At 50.5% G+C, this 24985-nt stretch overlaps 10 protein-coding genes across 10 annotated transcripts; 6 read left to right on the forward strand and 4 right to left on the reverse strand.

Annotated features, from left to right (window-relative positions):
• Positions 1 to 1196: 1196 nt before the first annotated feature.
• BROUX77_003969 (uncharacterized protein) lies at positions 1197 to 2748 on the forward strand (the record flags this gene model as incomplete). The annotated part of the gene is made up of 2 exons (XM_073748679.1): positions 1197 to 2241; positions 2318 to 2748. The coding sequence occupies 2 exons, from the start codon at positions 1197 to 1199 to the stop codon at positions 2746 to 2748; spliced, it is 1476 nt and encodes a 491-aa protein (XP_073606394.1).
• A 1192-nt stretch (positions 2749 to 3940) lies between these two features.
• Positions 3941 to 4879, forward strand: BROUX77_003970 (uncharacterized protein; the record flags this gene model as incomplete). Its single annotated transcript, XM_073748680.1, has 4 exons — positions 3941 to 4236; positions 4333 to 4433; positions 4544 to 4748; positions 4822 to 4879. 4 exons carry the CDS (start codon positions 3941 to 3943, stop codon positions 4877 to 4879), a joined length of 660 nt encoding a protein of 219 aa, XP_073606395.1.
• Positions 4880 to 5993: 1114 nt separating this feature from the next.
• Positions 5994 to 7914, forward strand: BROUX77_003971 (uncharacterized protein; the record flags this gene model as incomplete). Its single annotated transcript, XM_073748681.1, has 5 exons — positions 5994 to 6269; positions 6344 to 6514; positions 6588 to 7551; positions 7622 to 7723; positions 7790 to 7914. 5 exons carry the CDS (start codon positions 5994 to 5996, stop codon positions 7912 to 7914), a joined length of 1638 nt encoding a protein of 545 aa, XP_073606396.1.
• A 211-nt stretch (positions 7915 to 8125) lies between these two features.
• Positions 8126 to 8789, reverse strand: BROUX77_003972 (uncharacterized protein; the record flags this gene model as incomplete). Its single annotated transcript, XM_073748682.1, has 2 exons — positions 8126 to 8318; positions 8386 to 8789. 2 exons carry the CDS (start codon positions 8787 to 8789, stop codon positions 8126 to 8128), a joined length of 597 nt encoding a protein of 198 aa, XP_073606397.1.
• A 1664-nt stretch (positions 8790 to 10453) lies between these two features.
• BROUX77_003973 (uncharacterized protein) lies at positions 10454 to 11885 on the forward strand (the record flags this gene model as incomplete). Its single annotated transcript, XM_073748683.1, has 3 exons — positions 10454 to 10615; positions 10692 to 11010; positions 11077 to 11885. The coding sequence occupies 3 exons, from the start codon at positions 10454 to 10456 to the stop codon at positions 11883 to 11885; spliced, it is 1290 nt and encodes a 429-aa protein (XP_073606398.1).
• Positions 11886 to 13099: 1214 nt separating this feature from the next.
• Positions 13100 to 14703, forward strand: BROUX77_003974 (uncharacterized protein; the record flags this gene model as incomplete). The annotated part of the gene is made up of 3 exons (XM_073748684.1): positions 13100 to 13339; positions 13400 to 14501; positions 14561 to 14703. The coding sequence occupies 3 exons, from the start codon at positions 13100 to 13102 to the stop codon at positions 14701 to 14703; spliced, it is 1485 nt and encodes a 494-aa protein (XP_073606399.1).
• Positions 14704 to 15653: 950 nt separating this feature from the next.
• Positions 15654 to 17078, forward strand: BROUX77_003975 (uncharacterized protein; the record flags this gene model as incomplete). Its single annotated transcript, XM_073748685.1, has 3 exons — positions 15654 to 15686; positions 15902 to 16923; positions 16991 to 17078. 3 exons carry the CDS (start codon positions 15654 to 15656, stop codon positions 17076 to 17078), a joined length of 1143 nt encoding a protein of 380 aa, XP_073606400.1.
• A 1198-nt stretch (positions 17079 to 18276) lies between these two features.
• Positions 18277 to 19776, reverse strand: BROUX77_003976 (uncharacterized protein; the record flags this gene model as incomplete). Its single annotated transcript, XM_073748686.1, has 1 exon — positions 18277 to 19776. One exon carries the CDS (start codon positions 19774 to 19776, stop codon positions 18277 to 18279), a length of 1500 nt encoding a protein of 499 aa, XP_073606401.1.
• A 587-nt stretch (positions 19777 to 20363) lies between these two features.
• Positions 20364 to 21377, reverse strand: BROUX77_003977 (uncharacterized protein; the record flags this gene model as incomplete). Its single annotated transcript, XM_073748687.1, has 1 exon — positions 20364 to 21377. The coding sequence occupies one exon, from the start codon at positions 21375 to 21377 to the stop codon at positions 20364 to 20366; it is 1014 nt and encodes a 337-aa protein (XP_073606402.1).
• A 1121-nt stretch (positions 21378 to 22498) lies between these two features.
• BROUX77_003978 (uncharacterized protein) lies at positions 22499 to 23975 on the reverse strand (the record flags this gene model as incomplete). The annotated part of the gene is made up of 2 exons (XM_073748689.1): positions 22499 to 23739; positions 23816 to 23975. The coding sequence occupies 2 exons, from the start codon at positions 23973 to 23975 to the stop codon at positions 22499 to 22501; spliced, it is 1401 nt and encodes a 466-aa protein (XP_073606403.1).
• Between the last annotated feature and the right edge of the window lie 1010 nt (positions 23976 to 24985).

Consider the following 24985-nt stretch of genomic DNA (forward strand, 5'->3'; position numbering starts at 1 on the left):
CTCGGCGCAAGATGCGCCACGAGTTGATTTGAAACAACTTCACCTGGACGGGCATCATGTGATTTTCCGAATAACCGAGCAATTCATCCCGGCTCAATCGCCATGGCTGGCATATTTGTACTATTCCCACCACAGGGCAGAGAGCTCGGAGCCGTGAACAGCAGAAGGAGCCAGCCTGCTGCATGTGTTGTTATGTCCCTCCGTATATCCGCCGTCCCTCCGTATATTCGCCCTTGGACAGGGTTCGGTGAGGATGTGCGGGTGGAATCCATCGCCATCATCCGCCAATCACATGAAGCGAGTATTTGAACACACATGCAAGCAGATATGGACGGCTCTTTCTGGAAAAGCACGTACGAGTAGCTGTATGGATGGAGTGTAGCTAGTTGTGTGCTAAGGACTTTACATCGGCCGACCCCCCAGTCTAAAAAGTTTAAAACCGTGTGCCCGGCGGCTCTGGTCAGACGCTACCATGGAGCGCAAAAATGGAAAGTCTCGGTCTTTTCCGTCGTATTCTAGCGGCAGATAGGGTGGCCGGAACAGCAGAGCCAGTTTCCGCAGCTGGAGACGAGAAAATAATTTGCGGTGGATGGATCCAGCGTTGTTGTCGTATGATGTACATGCATAAATGTGCACACAGAGCATAGTTGGCAGACGCAGTACAATGGGACGCTATGGAAGCGTTAGTAAGTAGTTAGTTATGTATGTGGTTGTGTACACATGTACATGTACATGCATGGTGCTCACTCATATTTCCCACGCTTAACGTTGCAGCACCGAAACTACATACACACGCACAACCGGAGAGGAGAGAGACTGTGGTTGTGGTTGTGGTTCTTTGCAATATGTCATCCGAAATGTGATCCGATAAACATGTAGCTATGTACACATCTAACTAACCATGTAGATACTTGGCCAAGTACCTGTACTTGGATATATTTTCTCTTCAGCCCCTCCCCTTCTTTGCTCCCCAAGCAAGCACCTAGCCCCAGCAAATCCCTGTCTGTTGTGTCGGGAGCTAAATTTACTTTTTCTGTGTGCTCCTCTGCCAACCTTTTTATTCTCTGCCTCTCTCCTTCTTAAACCTCCTCCCGCCCTTTCTATTTCTTCTTTTGCTTTTTTCCGTGGAAGTTCTGTCTTGGCCAACCTTCACACTCGCCTTCTCCCCCCTCTTTAACCCACACAACCGCCTCACAATGGCCTCGTCTGCTGTGAGCACTGGTAAGCCGGTTACCCGCCGTGCTGCTGCAGCCGGTGCCTCTACCCCCTCCACGTCCCAGGGCACTCCCTACGACAGCCCTACTGCTTCTACCTCCTCGACCTCTCTGTCCTCCGTGGCTTCTGATGCTGCCGCGGGCCTGGAAAAGAACACCTCCAGCCAGACCGCTGAGACAGAGTCCTTTGGCACCCTGATCGACACCTACGGTAACAAGTTCGTTCCTCCGGATTACACCATCAAGGACATCCACAATGCCATCCCCAAGCACTGCTTCCAGCGCTCTGCTCTCCACGGCTACCTTTACATTCTGCGTGACTGTGCTGCTCTGGCGACCGTATTCTACGTATGCAACACCTACGTAACCCCCGAGTACATTCCTTCTTTCTACGCCCGTGCTGCTATCTGGGCCCTGTACACTATTGTTCAGGGTCTGTTTGCTACTGGCATTTGGGTCATTGCCCACGAATGCGGCCACCAGGCCTTTTCTGAGTCCCGCTTGGTCAACGACGCCACGGGTTTCGTCCTGCACTCTGCTCTTCTGGTCCCTTACTTCAGCTGGAAGATCTCCCACGGCAAGCACCACAAGGCCACTGGCCACATGGAACGTGACATGGTCTTCCTTCCCCGCACCCGTGAGGAGCACGCTAGCAAGATTGGCAAGATAGTCGAGGACCTTGGGGAGCTCACTGAGGAGACCCCCATTGCTTCTCTGGTGAACCTGATTGCCCAGCAGCTGTTTGGCTGGCCCATGTACCTTTTGGCCAATGTGACTGGCCACAACAACCACAACCGTCAGCGCGAGGGCCGTGGCAAGGGCAAGGCCAACGGTCTGGGTGGTGGCGTTAACCACTTCGATCCCCGCAGCCCTATCTACGAGAGTCGCGATGTGGGTCTGATTCTTGCTAGTGACCTGGGCATCATTCTGTCTGTTTCCGGTCTGGTTTACCTGGGCAACACCTATGGCTGGCTCAACATGCTTGTTTGGTACTGGCTCCCCTACCTGTGGGTTAACCATTGGCTTGGTAAGCTTTTTCTCGCCTAAAATCAACTATCAACACTTGTTAATGTCCAATTTCTAATTATTGTCCTCTTATTTAGTCGCCATCACTTTCCTTCAGCACACCGACCCTACCCTGCCTCATTACACCGCGGAGTCCTGGAACTTTGTTCGTGGAGCCGCTGCTACTATTGACCGTGAGTTTGGCTTCGTTGGCCACCACGTCTTGCACCACATTATCGAGACCCATGTTCTGCACCACTACATCAGCACCATTCCCTTCTACAAGGCTCAAGAGGCTACCGAAGCCATCAAGAAGGTTATGGGCACCCACTACCGCGCTGATACCAAGGGTGGTGCCAGAGGCTTCATCCGCGCCATGTGGACAGCTGCTCGGTGGTGCCAATGGGTTGAGCCCAGCCGTGAGGCCGAGGGAATGGGCAAGAATGTCCTGTTCTTCCGCAACCACAACAACTTGGGTACTAACCCCATGACTTCAAAGGAGTGGAAGGCGAAGATGGGCAAGGCTTAGAGAAAGGTCGGAAGCCTTGTTCGCCTCTTTGGTGGCTTTTCTGGATATTGGCTAAGGAGAGTTATGTGTTCAGACGGACAGTACACACGTCTGGGATTGATAACTGGGTGATGGCCCAAATTGTGTCTGTCTGATTATCTGGAAAGAAGAAAAAATATTGATGAATATGATACTGTTTTTTTGTTTGTTACATTTTGAGTTTTGGTATTTTCTATACAGCCCTTTATGTCCTTCAATTCTCAGTGGCATTTGCTAGGGTTCAGGTTGAAAGCTAGGCTATCACGTCTCAATATTCTACATGCGGCTGTCACAAAGCCTCTGCCACACTTTTGAAGATGTGTGTAACTATTGTCTCGCATAAATATCCTAATTGGGAGTTGGGGAGCTTGGAGATAAACAGGTTCGAAATACACACAGGTACAGGTATATTATGCATTCAGTCATAAGTATTGTACCTCCTGCTACCAATGTTGACCACCGACCAGCCTCCAGCTGTCAAAATCAGACAGCGTCACAAGTGCCACCGAAATACTGCACTGACTTCGAGTTGATCCGAGGTGCCAAACAAAAAAAACAATGGGGGTGTATGCGTATGTATATATGTATGTATGCCGTACATATTTGAAAGCTCCCCACGTCAAGAGATAGCGCTCTATCATCTTATCAGACGCTATCGGATAGCGACTTGATCAGGTCTGGCGCCTGAACGAAATAAAAGCGGACAAGCGTTGTTATCCGGAGGCATTGGGGTAGCGAGCCGTTAGTCAGTTAGCTAGTTAGCGTGTAAGTTGTGTGGTGCAAGGGAAGACCCTGGACTCCCCTGAATCTTGTCCGAATGTGGCGGCTTTTTAGGGCGGCTCCCTCACCAGTGTTTGTGTTGGCTAGTCTGTAGCCAACTGGCAGCTGTGTTGTCTGCCTTAGTGATAAAGGATAGACAATGGAGTAGATAGCAATGGCAGTATCCAAAAGGCGATATATATCGCCTCCAATGCTATTTATTTCCTGGAAGGGCTCTGGCCATCGGCTTTAGCTTTTTCATACCGGTGACATCTTGACTACATCCACCATTTATTCTTGATACTTTACACTGCCCGTTCTTTCTCTGGTTGCCTTGCTGTGGATCAATTTCCCGTCTTAAATAAACCACAGAATTATACACCATACAACTACAACTTGGTATATCAATGAAGCCATGGCCTTGAACGTCCCGACTAATGTTAGGGTTCTTCCGCAAAACAAGTATCTGCTGTCTCTTATGACAATTCTCCGGGATGAAAAGACAGATTCTGCACGGTTCACGGTGGCCTTTGAGAGAGTCTGCTCTCAGTTGATGGTATCTGCTCTAGATCTCGTCCCTGCTGAGAAGGTGACCGTCATCAGTCCAATTGGGACACCGTATGAGGGACTGAAGCAGACACAAAAGGTTTGTGGTGTTAGCATTCTAAGGGCAGGGGCCAGTATGGAGTCTAGCCTTAGAGGCGCCTACAGGTATGTATGGGAAATACTAATAGAAAGGGATAGAGATTGGCCTGTGTTGCCCTGGTAAGTGAGCGTTACTGATACTGACAAACGCCCCCCATGTAGTGGCCCATTGAGCTTTGGCAAGATACTGATCCAGCGCGACGAAGAGACCGCAACTCCTACACACCTGTACTCAAAGCTACCCCAAGGTTTATCCTCTCGAAGTATGCCCACCAACTTGTCCATGACTGCATACATCAGCGGGCAGTACCACCATCTGATCTTTCGTGTTTTGGTATCACGTTACTAACGCCACTGGCCTTGGCGACTACAGCAATCTTGATTCTGGAACCCATGCTAGCAACTGGAGGCTCTGCATCTCAAGCTATTGAGATTTTGAAGCAAAATGGTGCTCTTGAGGAAAACATGATATTCGTGAATTGCATCGCGTCACGTCAAGGCATTGCTGTCCTGACGGAGAAATTCCCAAAATTGGCTATCGTCACAGCTGGGGTCGATTCAGATATGACAGCGACCAAGTAAGTTTGCCATGTGTACTTATAACTGTATACCCTATTCTACTGGCATAAATCTCCTAACTTTTTTCACTAGACATATTTCTCCGGGCCTGGGGGACTTTGGCGATCGTTTCTACGGAACTGGAGAGTAAGTAATACAAGAACATAGTATAGAGTCCGGATAATGGATCAGGACGGTCATGGCGAAGATTAGAGTAACTCTCCATCTATCTCCACATAGTTAATCATATTTTTCGAATACCTTCTTTTCACCGCCCAAAAGCTACTTTCATATGGCTGGAGTCTCTTTCAATGTCAATACTTATTGAACAAGGCTATGGCTCAAAATCAGCTACACTCTTGCCAGCGTTGTTCGTCAGTGCCAAACAGCCTAAACCTCTATCTCATCATAGTGAAGTTAATCAATCCCATGCATCGAAATGAAAGAACTAGTTGTTCCCTTCGCGATTACATCGTCACAGCATGCGTTTGTTAGTTTTATTACGTCCATAAGATAGTTACCTTTAGCGTAGGGGATATTGCTTGATGTCTTATGTCTAGGTTGAGACTGAATGAATACTAACGATACTATTTCGTCCTTCACATGTAAAGTTCCATATTGAATGCATGATGTGAGGATGGTTTACTTGTGACACCAAGCCCGGATTATGTCACGTGATATAATAAAAAAAGACCAAATTCCAGGGCTTGGAGTTTGGAGACTCTGAGATAAGAGACCAACAGCGCTAGAAGCGCTATCTTGCTTGAGCTTCAGGAAGAAAAGACTTGACTGTTTTTGCACGGTTAGTGTATGTAGTTAGCCAGCTACCTGAATGTAAATTTGATAAGGAAAAGAAACACAAGACAGCACGAAATGTCCAATGAAAACCCAATTCAGTTCTTGACAGGACGGACTGTCAATGGTCGCTGGGTGGTTACAGGGGTTTAGTGCAGCCTTCACTAGGCTGTGAGCGCCTACAATTCGACAAGATGTAGCTTCTGTAGGACTCCACCTCGGATAATATGATTCCATACTAGAAGCAAGTCCCTTTGCCCTGCGTGAATCTTAAACTTTTCCTCGTTTCTTCATGAAAGCCGCTTCTCACCTATTATTGTATCCAACCCGTTCCTCTTTCGCTCCTGACACAGTAACCCTAAATCTACCTGACTCCAGCCAGACACTTGTGTTTGAGAAAGAACCCCAGATTCAGCCGTGTTGCCGGTCACCGCTTTTCCGGCATTTCCCCCCCCCTCGAAGGCCCGATTATGGATGCATCGACCCAACCTCCGCCGACGCCGCCAGCGACCTGCCTCACGGAGTCCACCCAATCCGACCTGTTCCGTGTGCCGCACACGCCGTCCGATGCGGGACATCCGCGCAAGCGCAGCCGCTATGAGAGCATCTCATCGTCGTCGCAAAGCGGTCTGCAGGCAGTTGCGCTGGAGTCTGAGAACACGCTAGCCAAGGGCGTGACGTATAATTTTATATACAACGAGTTTCTGATTTCCAAGTCGCGCTGCTGGACGAAGGTGTTTGATCCGGTAGGTAGACATGCTGATTGATACGACTGTCTAGGGGCGGATATGAGAACTGACTCTTGGGATTCGGATAGTAGGCTTTGCAGACTTTCATCACGCGCGTTCCAGAGTCGACACCAGAAGAAGTTCAAATGGTTGTGAATACCGCTATTGGTGCTCAGGCTTCATGGGCAGCTCTGACGCCCTCCAAGCGACGTTCGCGAATGTTGGCATTGATTGCCATCTTGCGCCAGAACAGCTCAAAGATTGTGAGTCAACTCATTCGGCTCCCTTCCAGTGCGGTTGTGCTTTTTGACCCGTCATGCTAATTTCAAATATCAGCGCCACACTCTATGTGTCGAGGTTGGCAAAACCCTTGCGGATGCAGACGCCGAGTTTGAGCGTGGCCTCGACGCCATTGAGACGGCATGTTCGGTAGCCAATGAGCTATCTGGCCAACACTTTCTCAACCACCATGCCGAAATTCACACCTTGAATGAGCCGTTAGGTGTGTGTCTTGCAGTAACGCCTTTCAACTTTCCATTCATGATCCCGCTGTGGTCTATTCCATATGCACTCTTAGCTGGAAATGTCATGGTCTTAAAGCCCAGCGAGAAAGCCCCAACGGTCTCACAGCTGCTTGCCGACTGCTTCCTAGCCGCTGGGTTTCCTCCCGGTGTTTTAAGCGTTATACATGGCGGGCCATTTGTAGTGGACAATCTCCTGTCGCAGCCCCTTGTGCGAGCTGTCAGTTTTGTCGGCTCTGATATTGCCGGTGAGCGCATCTACGAACACGCCAAAGCCACGCGCAAGAGAATCCAGGCGGAATGTAGCGGCAAGAATCACGGAGTCGTGCTTGACGATGCGAGCAAGATGAAGACGTTGTATGCCATCGCAGGGAGTGCGTTTGGCGCAGCTGGTCAGCGCTGCATGGCTCTAAGCGTGGCGGTGCTTGTGGGCTCCACAGCTGAGTGGATCAACGACCTAGTGAGCATCTCCCGGATGCTTGTGCTGGGCTGTGGCCTGGATCCAACGGTGGAGGTTGGCCCATTGATTAATCAAGCAGCCAAAAAGCGAGTCGAAGAAATTATTGCAAATGCCGAGGCTGAGGGTGCGACGATATTGCTGGACGGACGAAACTACCAAGTCCCAGATTACCCGAATGGAAACTTTTTGGGGCCAACCATCTTGACCAATGTCAAGCCATACATGAGTTGTTATCAAGAAGAGATATTTGGCCCGGTACTAGCATGTATAACAGTGGCTACGTTGGAAGAGGCAATCCAATTGATCAACGAAAACAGATGTAAGTCGACTACTAACAAGAAAGACTTAGGGATATCCAGACTAACATAGGCACTGGCCATGGGATCCAGACGGCAACGGATGCACACTATTCACGTCAAGCCCAGTGACTGCGCAGATATTTCAACGACAGGTCAATGTTGGTCAGATCGGAATCAATGTGCCAATACTCGGTAGGAGAAAAAGAATGAGATGCTATCTTCTATGCACAATATACTAACTATCCTCTTTCTATACAGCCCCCTCGGGGCCGGTTCTGAGAACGGGCAACAAAGATTCATTTCTAGGCGACATGAATGTTCATGGGCGTAGTTACTGGCAGTTTTTTACACAGACAAAGACTGTGACGTCCTTGTGGCACTGAATGTGTGTCGAAGAGGGGAGGGGTTCGCCGGAAAGGCATAGATAGACATGCGCAAAAAACAAACAACTATAGATAGTTACAGGGTCTCAGTTGCAAATATACATCAATGACGATTTACTACCTATGGTCAACTGCGGTTTCTTTCAAAAGGGTGATTAATTATGTACAGGAGCTTCGGGTCTCGGCTAGTCTAACAGGGGTAATCTATCATCTATTCCGTCGTGCCAAACAGACGATCGCCAATATCACCTACACCGGGTTGCACGTAGCCTTTGGCGTCTACGGTACCATCCACATGACCAACCACGAAGCGCGTGCTTTCAGGCCAGAGGTTGGCCGCGCTCTCCAGACCTGACTCGCTAGCCAGGAGGCAGGCAAAAGTGATTTGCCCAATGCCCCAGTCCCTTCCAAACGTCAGCATGAGAGCATGTCCCGGGAAATAAACAAGAGCTGCGGGCTTGTCAAACTTACTTCAGTATGTTTATGGCTGCCTGTGCCGTGCCACCCGTGGCCACAAGAGGGTCTAACACGTAGGCATGCTTGATGTTGTCTGGCTTGCGAGGCAGCTTGTTGTAGTACTCAACGGGTTGCAGCGAGTGCTTCTCGCGGAACAGGCCCAGGTGGTAGATGACAGTGTCAGCATCCTCGGGAAGTTGGGCGGCAAAGGGCTCCATCATGGCCAGGCCTGACCGTAGCACGACGATAATGGCAATCTTCTCGCCGGGCGCCGGCGCTGTGACGGCCTCCTTGGCCAGAACCGATGTCATGGAGGCCACAACAGACCGTACGGCTGACGGCCGCAAGCTGCGGTCGCGCAGCTGCTCAAGAAGAGGCGCGAAAGCGGCGTCGCGGACAATGAACGAGTTGGGAGCCATTGTGAAGAGTTGAAGAGAAAGTGAGGAGGAGTAAACAGAAGAGAGGGAGGGGGACGATAGGACACAAAAGAACACAAGTTCAGATAGAAAGAGAATGAAAAGAAAGGCAAGAAGAGCCGTACAGTATGTAGAAATGTACACAGTCCAGAGACACTCAAGAACCACCAGATGCACTCGAGTTCCACGAAAAACAGACAGACGTTGATAGATTTTACGCTGGCCTTCGAGCTGGTGCTTCCGGGAGCCTGGCCAAGATATACAAAACCGCAAGGCCCCCTAGCTGGGCCAGCGTTGAGAGGAATCGGGGAGGAATGGGGAATGAGAGAACTGGGGGCTGATAGCCTCTCGTTACAGCCCACCGTGCGCCATACAGTGTGGCTCACAGTGTACCACGCCCGCATCTATACGGCGCCAGGTACCACGTAGTAGTGCGTAGTTTTTAATCTATACGTCCATTATCTTGTATCTTGAGAGAGCACCCGCTTGCTTGCACTACATGTATGGGACTGTGATTTTTTCATGCCTGGCTCTTTGTCATTGCTCTCCGAAGGGAGGTCTTGGTGGCGGCCCCTGCCCTCCGATAAGTCGTGGTCATGCACATCGGACCTGGCGGAGACCTGGGGGCAGGGCGGCAATTGGAGGGGCGGTCAAGTCACCTGAACACTTTTATATGGGCACATGACAGGCTGACTTGGGGCTGTTGGAGCATCAAGACGTTGCAGACTTGCGTTTTGCGTGGTGCATGCATGTCTGCATGTACCACGACACATGCGCTATGCGGGCGTCGGTACTGCTTTCTGCTCGTCTATACTCGCCCTCCGGTTCCCCCTCTGTGTGTCTTTTACCACGTCACTCACGGGTACCACATGTGCAGATATTCACTGCAGTTGGCCACCGCCAGCCCATCAACCCAGCCCCAACACAGGCCAGTCGCCGTTTCCTGACAGGGACTCGAATACAGGCGTATCGTCGCAGAGGAGCCTTCTCTGGAGAAGAAGCCCCTGGCATGGTTTGGTATAGCTGGCATAGCCTTGTTTGGTTGCTAGACGGGGGTGTGTGAAGATCAGTCCGTGGAAGCCTGATAACCTTAATTTGCTGATAAGCTTTATCAGCTTCACCTTTATCTGCAGCTATCGCCAGATTGCCAGATTAGGACACCCCGGGGTGGCAGAGGCGTGGCTGTTTGACGCCCACCTGGGAATATTCAAGCTTGCCAACAATTGCGATATCACGGAGAGTGAAAACGTAGGGCTGAAATCAAAGATTGCGGCTCTGGCGAGGATGATGACAGTATCAATCGTCGGTGGTTGATATGGCCATGTCGCTGGAGAGCAAAGCTGGTGATCAAAGCCCTAACCCTAGTGCACGTTCTTGGGGTGTACAATCTTCAAACGGCAATTGTTCTTACTTGTTTACCGCGACCACCCTCATGTGACCTCGCCTAGATTCTCCAAGACAACAATCGCTATCGACACACCCAAGCTTCTCCAAAGAATCATGGAGCAAGGCAAAATGGACATGTAGCTTACATTGAAATCGATTGCAGGTTGTCTGCTTCTCTGTCTTTTTCTTTTCTACGGTTCTCTGCATTCGCATCCCAAACCTTCCGCATTACATCATCACACCCAATAACCCACCCATCGACTAGAAGAGAAGCATTCATCATGGCAGACAGCGACGTCATCCAGTACCTCACCAGCCTGAAAGCTGTGCGCGAGAGATCAAAGGTTGTATTCGAGGCGGCAAAGGTCGGCAGCCTGAGTAACTTTGAGTACCACGCCGACAAGCTGCCCGCTGCCGCCGACTTTGTCATCAGCGTAATCGAGGTACGTTGCATGTTTCTGATAAGTCTTCGTGATCAGGGCCGAATGGCTAACACCCTGTTTTGACCACGGGTTATAGAGAGACTTTGGCCCCGACAAGTACCAAACCATCCCCCCCCACGGCCGTTGGCAGCACTTTAATGTTGGCTCCGTTGACCGCATAACCCCGCTCCTGGAGAAATGGGAGGCTGCAGGCTGCGACAAGACGGAACTGACGCGGCGTCTGATTGATCTGTTTGTTATTTCTGTCCTGCTGGATGCGGGTGCTGGCGATGTCTGGACTTTCAAGGAGCCCGGGTCTGGTAATGTGTACAACCGCAGCGAGGGTATTGCTGTGGCATCGCTATACATGTTTCTGGACGGTGCCCTGAGCAGTGACAAGTCTGCAACTGTTGATGGTAAGCTTTCATGGTGAACTCTTGTATCTCAAGTAAACTTCGCTAACAAAAACTCCTTGACTACAGCCAAGGGTCTCTTGGCTCTTACTGACGACATCTTTGACAAGCACTTTCAGATTACTGCCGAGAACCCCATGGTTGGAATTTCTTCTCGTGTGCAGCTTCTCAACAGTGTTGGAAAGTCAATTCAATCCAATGCGTCCATTTTCGGCGATTCTGCCCGCCCCGGTGGCATGGTTGATTATCTGATTGCGGCCTCGGGTGGCTCCAAGACTCTCGACTACGAAGTGCTGTGGAGCACACTTCAGAAGCTTCTGCTTCCCGCCTGGCCTTCCAACCGTACTCAGATTAACGGCGTGCCCATTGGCGATGCCTGGCCATTGGCGGTTCTTGAGCGTGCGCTTCCCGCTGGCCCGGTTGGCTCACACATCCAGCCCTTCCACAAGTTGACACAATGGCTTGGCTACTCTTTGACTGTACCTTTTGTTCGTGTGCTGGGATTTTCTACCAAGAACACAGACCTGGGAACTGGCCTGCCCGAGTACAGAAATGGCGGTCTCTTTGTGGACATGGGTGTGCTCACCCTCAAAGACGACGTCAAGAAGACTGGCTTTGAGGCAAGCAGCACTCCTGGCCTACCGCTGTACAGTGCTACGGGTGATGTTATTGTCGAGTGGCGCGCACTGACGCTAGGCCTTCTCGACGAGCTTTACGTCATTGTCAAAAAGACTTTCCAGGCCAAGGGCGTGGAGCTCAGCATGGCGCAGATGTTGGAGGCTGGAACGTGGAAGGGTGGCCGAGAGCTGGCGGCCAAGTTCAGACCAGAGACCAAGTCGAGCCCTATTCTGATTGACGGTGATGGCACCCTTTTTTAGAAGTGTTTTGGTGACGTAAGCATACGCATATGAATGGAAATGAATTGTTTTTTGTCAAACTATTGTGCTCTTGGACTGTGTGGAGCGGGGGCGGGGTATGGGCTTGACTGCAGATGAATAGGGTTGTGTTGTGTAACCCTAAATAAACATACCTCTTATCTTGTACACTCCCTGTTGTCCACGCCTCCACGCCTCCACGCCTCCACGCCTCCCTGCTTCTTATCTCCCCCACAAGTGGTCCCTTGCAGTGAGTGCTTCGGGGGAAATGGAGGAGACAAAGGGAGCCCAATCCTCGCTCGGTAACTATGGATTTGGGTGCTGTGGTTTGGATTATCGAGACAGCGTTGATCATTGAAGCACGTACATTCGTCTCAACTTCCAAGTTAGTCCTTCTTTCTGGCTAGCTTGAAGCTGGACGTGGGGCCAGCTGATCTGGCGGCCCTTGATTGCAGCCAGTGAGCGTTTTGCGTCTGGACACAGCCTGGAGAGGAGGGACTGGTTGGGTTGGGGATGCGGGCTTTACGTACGGCACAAGGATGCAGGTTTTTTTCCTTCTTTTTTTTTCTTGTTTTTTTGGTGTGAATGCTGGACCGAGGGGACTTGCAGTGCTATCTCTTGCTCTGTTGCTATCGCTACACCCTGTTCGAGCTGGCCGGGGGGAGAGGAGGAGGGGTATACAGATTGGCTCTATCAACGGGCGTAACCAACGCCCTGGGTATTGATTTGTGTGTATCGAAGCCGTACTAGAACATCTGCACAGGTGGCTGTCGTGTAATCTTCGCAGCAACTCGGCAGATATGCCGCCACGCACTATCACTCGGTCCATATCAGCCCCCTTGATCTTGGCCCGCCCCCTTTGATACCCGTGTATCGAGAAGCGTTGGCTTGAGGGTCTGCTTGTGCCGTCTATCGATGGATGGTACCGTCTGGACGTCTTGATTTACCCGCCGCAGATTGTCTTGTCCACACGCAGAAAAGGCGGCTGAGCTGTTGCATGTACATGCACTCAATACAGACTCGCACTGTTTACACATACGCCTCTTGTTCTGGCGGCCCTTGTCGACGCAGCCGGCCCTCTTCTTTTCCTGTTTTATCCTTCCCCAAAGTCAGCAGACCGTTGTTTCCTGCTTCCTTCCTGGTGCCCCGGCTTATAACCCCAACCACTTGCCTGCTCTTTTGTTTTCCGTCTTCCCATAAATCTTCTGAGTTCCACCATGAACACCACATACTCTTTGCATCTTGATTCTTCATCTTCCTTGCCTGCATCGTCCGAGGCTTCCACCACCACCGCCCCTTCTTCCAACATTCCCCCAACCAAAAAACCTAGAGTCGATTCCTCATCACACACCAGCACCATGACTATGGACACCACCAACACCGCTGAGGAGGCGCTTGCGGACCAGACTGCTGCTGCTCCCACCCAAACTAAGAACCAATATGCCAGCCGTATCATTGTGAGTTTTGCTCCACCACAGCCCTCTGTATGAGCCCCATGCTAACATGCCCCTGCCCAGCTTACCACCTACCCCGGACAGAGTGTTGTTGACCCCGTCCCGTTGAAATGGGGCTGCGCCGATCCGGTCGAACGTGGTCCCGTTCTAGTTTCGCGCAACGGCAAAACCCTTACTCGCCGCAACGCTATCGGTGCCCACGGTGGCAGTTATTCCGTGTACAACGCCCTGGCTATTGCCGCCGGTGACCTGCCGCCTGACTTCCGCCCTTCTTTCACCAACACTCAGCCTTCATTCGACTTCCCCTTCCAGGCTGCTTGGGGTGACGGCACCAAGATTGTGTCTATGGACCCCTTTGGTCACGATGTTGTGCGCTACTACAAGAAATACCTCGATGATGGCCTCGACGTCCGCCCTACTATTGCCGTGACGCGTGCTCACATGCGCGTGGCTGAGATTGTCGATAGTATCAAGGCTGGCCGTCTTCCCGTTGACGGAACTATTGTCACTAATGCCGAGGGCGATGTGCGTGTGACCAAAGCTGCCGTTGAGCCTGTCTGGTATCTTCCCGGTATTGCTTCCCGCTTCGGCATCGACGAGGGAACTCTCCGTCGCGCATTGTTTGAGCACATGGGTGGTTCGTACCCAGAGCTGGTCACCCGGCCTGACATCAAGGTCTTCCTGCCGCCCATTGGTGGCTTGACAGTATACATCTTCGGTCCCCCGGAGCGCATCAGCGACCCCAACTGCCGCTTGGCTTTGCGTGTCCACGATGAATGCAATGGTTCTGATGTTTTTCAGAGTGATATTTGCACATGCAGACCGTACCTGGCCTTTGGTATTGAGGAGGCTATCAAGGAGGCGCAGAACGGCGGTAGCGGTCTTGTCATCTACTTCCGCAAAGAGGGCAGAGCACTGGGTGAAGTCGTCAAGTACCTGGTGTACAACGCTAGAAAGAGAGGAGGCGATACCGCTGACAAGTATTTCCAACGTACAGAAAACGTTGCTGGTGTGAGAGACATGCGTTTCCAGGCGTTAATGCCTGATATTCTGCACTGGCTTGGTATTACCAAGATTGACAGAATGCTGTCCATGTCCAACATGAAGCATGATGCCATTGTTGAACAGGGCATCCCCATCTACGAGAGAGTGCCTATTCCCGACGGTAAGTTATTCTCAAATCCATCACTATGCATCTGCTAATGGTTGCTGACACCCACCTAGAAATGATTCCGTCTGATTCACGGGTCGAGATCGATGCCAAGATCAATGCCGGATACTTCACGACAGGCAAGACCTACACGGAAGACGATCTCAAGAACGTCGAGGGCCGTGGTTGGGCCAGCTGGGAGGATGTCACCCACTAATTTAATTCTTTGTCACGTCTGATACCCATCTTCCTGCCCATTGTTCCAGTAGACCAATAGAACCCATTTTTCATCTTACATTCGGAGACGGCTTTGGAGTTTAGGAGCGGTTGTGCATGTACATATGTACATGCGCCGTTGCATTTGAACATGATGGTGTTGCGCATCTACGTGACAGCATGTGAACTATGTGTTAGTAGAAATGTCATGTTACCTGCATCTGTAGTGTTACCAGGCCGCTGCATTCGTCTTGTCAAGCTCGGTTGAAGCTTGTCATTGGCATTTGAGCCGCCAAGGTGACCATTCTTTGAGCCTGGGACCGTCAGACCGAGGATAGCAGAAAACGCGGCATGTACAGGAACAACTACCCATTCACGATGCATAACAATGAAGAAGAAAATGCACCAAGCGACAAATTATCCGCAGCTACGGTAGTTGCTTCAAATTGACCGCTATCCAGGCGCCACAAACACACGCGCATATACACACAGGCGCCACAGACTAACGTGTGGCGCGGGCACCCGCACCCGCGTTTTGGGGTGCTCGCGGATGTCGCAGGGACGACGGCCTCGGCCGAAGTGAGCTCGGCGTAAGGAAATAGTAGGAGCTAAATGCGGTATTTCGCCGCACGATGCACGCCTTTGACATGCTTCAGGGCATTTCGGGGCTAGCTCGGCCCAAGGAAACCCTGAGCTACAGGGCTCTAGAGCCTGTACTCTCATGGCTTTTAGGCGCTCCCTCTTCATCTTCAGAAGGGCTATTTCGGTGATTCTTTCTCTTTTTTCTCCATACTTCTCTCCCCACTCTTCCCTCTTCATTTTCCTTCTTGTTCCTTGTTTCGTGATTGTCGTCGCTCTTCTTCATTCTTCTTGTCTTTCTTTCGGTGTTCTATCTTTATTTTTTCTTTGTTACGGTTGGATTTCTTGTTTCTTGAGCCAAATATTTACAAAATGCTGTCTAGAGGATCCGTGAGAACTGCGCAGGTAAATTCCCACGCTCTGCCGTCCCTGTTGTATTTTCCAATGCCCATGCAGCTGTCTGCATATCATCTCCAACATCACAGCCGCGATCGCCGCCCGCTGTTTGGTTTTCGGACCAGCCGCCTGCTCATACCGAGCCTCCCCGCAGCCATTGGATTTTATCGCCCAACTTTCTAGACTCTACGAGCTCTTGCTAACGCCATTGGCTTTCTTTGTAGCTTCTGCGCGCTGCCACCAAGCAGCAGACCCCCATCGCCACCCGCTCGTTCGCTACTGTCCAGAGCGACATCTTCAGACCCTCCAAGTTCGGTGGCAAGTACACTGTTACCCTGATTCCCGGTGATGGTGTTGGTGCCGAGGTTGCCGAGTCTGTCAAGACTCTCTTCAAGGCCGACAATGTCCCCGTCGAGTGGGAGCAGGTCAATGTCACTGGTATCCAGGGTGCCACCAGCACTGAGGAGGCCTTCCGCCAGTCCATTGTTTCCCTGAAGCGCAACAAGCTGGGTCTCAAGGGTATCCTCCACACCCCCGTTGAGCGCTCCGGCCACTCCTCGTTCAACGTCGCCCTGCGTCAGGAGCTGGACATCTACGCCTCCATCTCGCTTATCAAGAACATCCCCGGCTACCAGACCCGCCACAAGGACGTCGACATGTGCATCATCCGTGAAAACACCGAGGGTGAGTACTCGGGCCTTGAGCACCAGAGCGTGCCCGGCGTCGTTGAGTCGCTGAAGATCATCACCCGCGCCAAGTCTGAGCGCATTGCCAAGTTTGCCTTTAGCTTCGCTCTGGCCAACGGCCGCAAGAAGGTTACTTGCATTCACAAGGCCAACATCATGAAGCTGGCTGACGGTCTGTTCCGCTCGACCTTTCACGAGACTGCCAAGCTGTACCCCGGCCTCGAGACCAACGACATGATTGTCGACAACGCTTCCATGCAGGCTGTCAGCAAGCCCCAGCAGTTTGACGTCGTTCTGACCCCCAACCTGTACGGTGGTATTCTCTCCAACATTGGTGCCGCCCTGGTCGGTGGCCCCGGCATTGTGCCCGGCTGCAACATGGGCCGTGACGTTGCTGTTTTTGAGCCCGGCTGCCGCCACGTCGGTCTGGACATCAAGGGCAAGGATCAGGCCAACCCTACTGCTATGATCCTGTCTGGCTGCATGATGCTGCGTCACCTGGGTCTGGACGATCACGCCAACCGCATCTCTAACGCCATCTACGCTGTTATCGCCGAGGGGTAAGTTATTTTGACAACACCAGTCACAACATGGTAATCTAATAAATCAATACTAACGTCTATACAGCAAGGTTCGCACTCGTGACATGGGCGGTGCCAACACCACCCACGAGTTCACCCGCGCCATCCTGGACAAGATGGAGTCTTCCTTGTAAAGCGCCGAGTGATATACCATTGAGCCAATTGTCTTTCTCAACATTTACAGGATAACATGCCTGGATATCTCTAGCTGGCTGTTTGTTTTTTACTGCATTGCTTTTTTTTGCTCGATCTTTCTTTTTCTGTACTACCGCCTCCATCCGAGATATTCTGTTGCTCAGTTGACGAGAAACGAAGCTCAGTTATATCCCCCCCTCCCCCTCCCCCCCCCCCAAAAAAAAAACCACCAAACTCAGCACGAACCAACCAAACTGAACTGTTCAATTAGACGAAGCTAAGAAAAGATGGGGGGATAAACAAAAGTAAGAAACTGGAGGCCTTTGTTGTTATTCTCCTAGCTTGACTTGTATACATTAATTTGTGCCGTGCCCATGAAACTATACTTGGTTGGAAGTGTGAAATGAAAAAAAAAAAAAAAAGCTTCACCAAGTGACAAACACATTTGTCCGGACTCAAAGTCCGAGGTCCAAGCAGGGGAAGTAGTGGGGGAGAAGGGAGGAGTAAACAAGGAAAAAAAAAAAAAAAGACGGCCCGAAAAATAGAAAAGAAAAAAAAGCAGTCAAGGCAGACGGAACCCAAATTTGCCGAACAACCCCGAGCTTGAAAACCCCGCGAAATGAAAATGAGAGACAGAGGGAGTGAACACCACGACAAAAAAAAAAGAGGATATATACAATATAATTGTAGAGAGAGGGGGGTGGAGGGACCGTCACAATGAAGAAGGAGAGGAAGGTGTAACAAGAAAAATGAGACGGTAGTAGTAGGACACACAGGTTGGCATGATGATTCAGCTCAATGATCAAGCATGAAAAACATTGATGGATAGCATCGTTGGCTTTCATTCGCCGAGCTTTCCAGAAGCACCTCCAGTTCTGCCGTTGCTTGCTGCTCCCCTGTTAAATGCAGACTAGGATAGCCCCAATTCTTTGCAGCAAGCATCGGGCAGCGTGCAAGTGCTCGGTGGTGTCAGGCATGCATAGAAATTGCATACAGCCAAGTATAGCTACACAGTTAACTACATACAAGTCCATGGTGTAAATTCAACCTCAAGTTTTGATTAGTCTAACTTGTGTAATTGTGTATGCAAGGGAAGCTGTTCTGAACATGCTTGGTACCAATATCATCATATCAATCTTGGCTCCCATCAATCATGTCCAGCCAAGTCCAAGTCTAGATCTCATAAAAGAAGCCCTCTCACGAATCCATGCCAGAAATCGAACTGGAACTGTCGATTGAGCTACCACAAAAGCGGTTGCCCTCACACGTTCCAGTCTCATTCTCTCGTGCCCAAGATACATCACAAGACGCCCAAAGTCGAAACGGAACTTTTTGTTCAAAAAGCTCATCAATCTCGGACTGTGTACGACCCTCTGTCTCGGGTACGCGAAAGTACGAATAGGCCAGACAGCAAAGACCAGAGGCTCCCCAGAATAAACCCGACTTGGCACCCCAGTTCCACGAGTCAGCTGCAATCTGCAGGGGTGCGATGGATGAAGTGAAAAGAGTGGTTGCACAATATCCTAGTCGAGCGACCGCAATAGTTTTGGTCTTCATGGGTGCCGACGGGATCAGGGTGACGAAGGTATATGTGAGCGGACCAACGCTGATATTGTAAACAAAGTTGAACATGATGAGAAGAACAGCCACGGACCAAGAACCTGCAGATGCTAGTCGTGATTGGAAAATCCCCACCACTCCAATAGCACCAAGAATCAACACCATGAACACATGTCCGAGTAGATAGAGAGTTCGACGGGGCATTATTGGAAGGAGACCGAATGCGCAAAAGGTTCCAGCCATTCCCACAGCATACATGACAATTTGCATAGTAAAGGCAAGGTCAGTCGCAAGACCAGCTTGCTTCATAAAATATGACGCCCAGCCGACCAGGGTACTTCCGCACATGTTTTGGATAATCCAAATCATTGTTGCTAACTCTGTGCGAACCAAGTTTCTCCCCTTGAAGCACTGAGCAGTACTCCAAAAAGATTCGGGGTTCTCCTCGTGCTGCTCTCTCATCTGTTTTTTCAAGGCTTCGATAGAAATATCGGGGTCTTCGGTATCTTTTGGAACAAGACGGAGCTGCTCCTGGCGAGCTTCCAGCTCCCTTCCCTTTCCAACCAGCCATCGAGGCGACTCTGGACAGAGCCAGACTACTGGCACCAAGATGACAGGCCACACCCACTGCAGTGCATATACGCTCTTCCAGGAGATATCGCCCTTGACGTTCAAAATTCCCCGCATCATAGCGCTTCCCATGATTTGACCAATGATCCAACAGACATTGGTCCACATAGTCGCATAGGGACGCAAAGATTCGGGAGCAATGTCATTCGCGTAGCTGGGTCCTAGTGTCTGGAAGATGCCCCAGCCAATTCCGGTAAACGTTTGGGCTAAGATTATGTGCGTCAAGCTTTGGGCAAAGAAATAGGCAAAAGTCCAGCCGATAATCCAGGCGAATCCACCCAGAGCCGTTTTGCGGAAACCAAGCGTGTCGGTAGCATAACCGGCAATGGTCAGGCCGCCCATTTGTCCCATGGTTTGACCCATAGCCATTAAGACTTGGATATTTCCGGGAATTTCGTTCTTGTCACCAGTGGCGCCTGATCCGTTGGGGCGCGGTCGACCAAACACGTTGGTGTACTGGGGCATGGCGTACAGTGAGCCTTGGGTGAGAAGGCAAAAGCCCTCCATGACGATGGTGAGCGAGATCAGAAAGCACTAGATTGCAGCCCGCGGGTACTTCACAACAAGCTCAATGACTCCAGCCTGCTTTGGGGCAGGTACACAAGCATTAGGTTGGGCTCCATTGGTGATATTGCTATCGACAGACTTTTCCGCAATAATTGGCATTGCCGGGAAGAGAGACTCGAGGAAACTGGGGTATGGAGGCTATGATGAAGAGTGAGGATAGAAGAGATAAATGAGTATGTTTCCCTGGTATACAGAAGCAATAGGGGTTGCAATGAGGTCACGATATGAGATGAAGAAAGTAGAAATGTGTATGAGAATTGATAAAAAGACTATACTAGAAGACGGTTGAACAGCAAAAGGGAAAAGAAGAAAAGGTAAACACAATCGTAACAGGACAAAAGAAAACAGAAGAGAAGTAATATTTCCGTGTACAAGTTTGGTGTGGAAAGAAGGAGGTCAGTACCTACCTAACAACAAGCGAACGCGTACGATTAGTTTCTTGCCGTAGAAGAAGTAGCCAATAGGATACCATGATATCAAAATATTAAGAGATGCTACGTAGGCGCAACGTCGGTTGGTATTTACGCCTAGTCACTGACGTGCAAGATGAGCTTGCCCACCGTCCGGCCGGTCTTCAGGGTCTTGTAACCCTTGGCCAGCTCTTCAAATTGGAACTTCTGTACGGGCACCTTGACCTTGCCCTGCAAAACCAGATCTGTGGCAAGCTTCAGTTCCTTTTCACCACTGTTGTCAAAGACTCTGACGGGCTTCCGGCGGCCGCCTCCCAGAAAGCCTGGCAGAAGGTGGATCATGAGTGACTCCAAGAGGAACCTGACTGTCATCTTGGCACCGATGAATAGGAACTTAGCGTTGGGCACCATGTACTCGTGGGCGCGGTAGTATAGTTGCGTATCGTTGGAGACATTGTCAATGAAGCGGTCAAATAGGCGGCCTGTACGCTCCACGTTGGCCTTGATGGCTCCCAGCAAGTCGCCCTTTGTGTAGTCGATGACCTCATCTGCACCGAGGCTCTTGACCAGCTCAACATTGCGAGTCGAACACACGGCTACAATTTCGTGGCCGGCTGCTTTGGCCATCTGGACACTCCAGACGCCCACGCCACCACTGCTTCCGTTGATCAGGACCTTGCTGCCCTTGGGGAGGCCTGCAAGCGAGATTGCCGCGGTGCCCGATGCAATGCCCGCAGTAGCCAACTCATCCAGCACTTGCAAGCCAGACTCGTCGATCTTGACGACAGCGTCCTTTTTGTTGACGACGGTATACTCGGCTGCCGTGCCATGCTTGCCGACTATGTCGAATTTGACAGCAACCAGATCGCCAACGTTCAACTGTGAGGTTTTCGAATCCACTACACGACCAACACAGTCTAGACCGGGTGTTATTGGGAGACCAATCATCTTGGCTGCCAGAGAAAACTCAACTCCTTTATAGTCGATAGGGTTCAGGCCCATGCGTAGAACTTTGATGCGTGCAATGACGTTCTTGGACAACGGCGGCATAGGAGCATTGCGGTCCAAGACCATATTGTCTTCCAAGTCACCTTTGCCACCAGGGAATTGCCAGGCAAACATTGTCGACATGTTGGATGGGTGTATGTGTGAATGAATGTGAGTGTAAAAAGGTATCAAGTGCAAAAAAAATTCAAGAGGTAGACACAAGAAAAGAAGAGATAACAGCTATGGGCAGAAGAGGATGGAAGAGAGGGTGAACTCCAAGACAATGTGGAAATATCAAAATGGAAGAGAAGCTCCCCATCTTATAGCGCTCTCGACACAGGCAAACTTAAAGAAAATAAGCGATAGTTTCGTTTCTCAGCATCGCCACCAAGAAGCCCAATCTCCGTTCGCAACTTCCACCGGCGCAGTCCACTACTCAGCCAAGGCCCGGTACAACTTTTGTGTCCGGCTCAAGTAGACAGCAAAATTTCTCCGCTCCGGATCCCTGCCACTGTCAAAGTGTGTTTATTCTTCCTCAATTCCGTTCGCCACACGACGTTCGGCTTTCAAATCTGAGTCAGCGGGGATCAGCATCCTAAACTGCGACCAACTAGGGTTTTCCGTGTGCGAGTTAGCCCTTGACTCCGTTCCGTAGTGTGAAATGTTTCATACATGATTTCTAATTTGGGTCAATACATACAACAACAACCCTTCTACAACGTCACCGAGAAGCCTCCGCCGACCGGGTAGCTCGCCTAAAAGAAGGAGGCTATAGCTCCAACCTAAAACTTCCTTGAGAACATTGTGGAAGTCCGCCATGGCGGGAACACCGTGGCCTTGTTGTCCTAATACAAACACATTCCTGTCAAGATTTGTCGCTGTGCATTGTATATGAACGCGAGCACACAGGCGCAACCAACACATGTATGGGTGTACACACATATATTCTCGAGTCACACCACCCACACGCCCGACTTTCGCCTCTCCCTTCTCTTTTCCCCGTCGTCACGTTCCAAAACACAAAGCTTTCATAGTATTCCGCCGCACCGCCATGTCCGCGTTGACTTCCCACTCGGAAATAACCATGATCCCAAAGTCCGTTGGCTGTTCAGATGCACTGCCAAGGACCTTTCCGCCGGCGTGGGCCACCCATCTCTTAAACGCAAAAACTCGTCATCCCTAGGCATGACGATTTTAGCTTTATGCAGCTCGTTTGGCAGTTCGAAGCCGCCGTGCAGGGTGATGTTCGTCGTCTCCGTGGCTGGCTAGTCCACTTCAAAGTTCTCCATCACAACCACCGTCGTTTTCTCATTTAAAGGAGATCCTTGGCAGATAATCGCGCCACTCCTGCCTCTGTCTGGATCTGCGTGTATTTCACCCTCGCGCGGAACTGTCCAGAGCAGTGCCCTTGTATATGTAGGTGGTCGGTCTTTCACTGCCGAGCGTTTCTGCTGTCCTTTGTCGCCCCAATAATACTGTATGCCCTGTACAGCAGCCTCTCCGGTCTCTTCAATAACGTTTGTAGTATATCGACCGCTGACTTCTGCGTCGACCCCACTACCAGTGATAAATATTTTACCACTGCAAAGTGCGTGCTGTATACCACTGAAGCCTACCATGTGCGGGAAGGCTGGCAGACGAACCAGGGTCGGGAAAATAGCGTCTTCCTGGGGCTTGATGAATGCAAGATCATGAGTGATGCCCTCCGGAAACTTGCCCTTGAACGGCTCATCATAGATCTTGAAAAGCTTGCCACACTCACCCCGAGTAATCCCCACGTCAGGTGCAGGGTTTTTATAAAAGTCTGGGCTCCGCCACTCTCGAACCTTTTGCTTCAACATTCCGGCAGTTGTTTTGTCTGGAGGACTTAAAACCCCCGTTCGGATAAGCTCGCTGGTCCAAGTGGTGATGACATGTTTGCCAGTCTCTAATTTTAAGCGCAAACCCATAGCAACATTCCTTGAATCCTTGAACCGTTGGCCAGTGCTCGCTCTCATTTTCAAGACGTTGAATGTGACTGGAAGACCGCGGAAATGGAAAGGGACGCCCTTGTTCCAGTCAGCAACTATGTCTTCGTAGCTCCTATACTGAATTATAAGGAGACCGCATAGCAGAACTTGGACCGCTAGGGATCGAGGGTATGCAATTCGAAGAGCATGTACCTGATCATCATGCAACAGGTGGCGTGGGCTGTACCAAGTTTCTTTGTACCACATGTCAGGGTGAACCCGCAACTCAGGGGGCATCACGTAACACCAAGGACGAATCAGAATAGGAATATTGCCAATGTAGCTGTGCAGCGGCGTTGATGGCACACCTTCAACCACCCAGCTCAAGTTACCGTTCTCGTCGTGACGCATGGCGACGTATCTTGCAAGCCCAAGCCCTGGATGAAAGCATCGCTGCAGAGGCTCGACTTGGCGCGACCATTGAACATAGTAGCACAGCTCTGCGGCGTCCCAGGCCTTTTCGATCTCAAATCTCTCTATGACGTCTTCACGACATACTGATTTGCAAATTTGTTAGCAAGATGTAAGGCTTTCATACAAGATCAAGAAATAGACGGATGGAGTTAAACTTACGAGGAATGGCACGTTCTTCTGGCCCAACATCCAGAAGATATCGGCGCCTCCTGAAAATATCTCCTGGTGGCTGATACAAGCGCGACTGATCCGATCGGACTCTTGGCTGGTCCTCTAGACCAGGCCGAAATTCTGCAGTTCCAATGCGGAAGAACACCATTGGATGAAGGTGTTGAACTCGCAAAAGATTCCGCACACTTTGCTTTTTAACTTTCAGACCAATTTTTGACAAGACCCGTACCTATTTTCTGAGCCTTGAGTGAGAAGACATTAGTAAACGAAGCGAAAGGCGGCGCAAATGACGAGGAAATTTTAAAAAAAGACAGAAATATAGCGGTGGTATAGACGATGGAAGAAACGAAGCTAGATTGTAAGAGATTCAGGCCCTTGGGCCATGAACTACTTATTTGGCACGAATAGCGATGGTTGAGGTTCTCGTTGCCTAGCACAACCAAAGAACACAAGATGAGTTTAGAAACAGGCCGGTAACCAACAACCAACTTGCTCAGCCTATTACTAGGTTGTATCGATAGATTAGCTACATACATGAATATCGTACCTGAATGCATGTGTCATATGACTCTTTATATGTAAATGGTCGGGCGGGGTTGGCTTTGCTAAGGAATCTCCCGTAAAAACACCTTTCGAGCTGGAACTACCCCGCCGAACGCTCCCACGACTGGTCTCGGCCCGCTCGGGGCACTGCGACTTCAAGCTATACCACGAAAAGTACGGCCATCCGGATTCCAAGCTCCACTGTTCCTTCAGCAGGCCCAAGGACCCCATCCACCTCTTCTTCTGCTGAAAGGGTTGGCGTGGGTCGAAGGCCTCGATCAAAGCTCCTATAGCAAAACCGATCGAAGAGACACTGACAAGAAGGGTGCCAGATACTTTGCCATGTCCTTAAAGGAAGCTAACTTCTTCACTGACATCTGCCCATTACTTCGGGATGCGACGTGCGACAAGTCAGCGAGGGTAACACTCCCTGAAGCCCACCTTTTCTCCCGAGGTTTTCCCTCATCCGACTTACAAGACCGTGACCCTGAGAAGCACTACTCTCTTGTCCCCCTATTAGTAGTTCTTCCTAGCTTCAACGTAACCTGAGTTATCAGCTTTGGTTTCGTCCTTTCTGGCTATCTTTTAATGACTTCTTACGCAAAGTGCCATCAA

This window comes from Berkeleyomyces rouxiae, assembly GCF_048999995.1.
Source record: "Berkeleyomyces rouxiae strain 22BRR77 chromosome Unknown BrBRR77_ptg000003l, whole genome shotgun sequence".
Lineage (NCBI taxonomy): Eukaryota > Fungi > Ascomycota > Sordariomycetes > Microascales > Ceratocystidaceae > Berkeleyomyces > Berkeleyomyces rouxiae.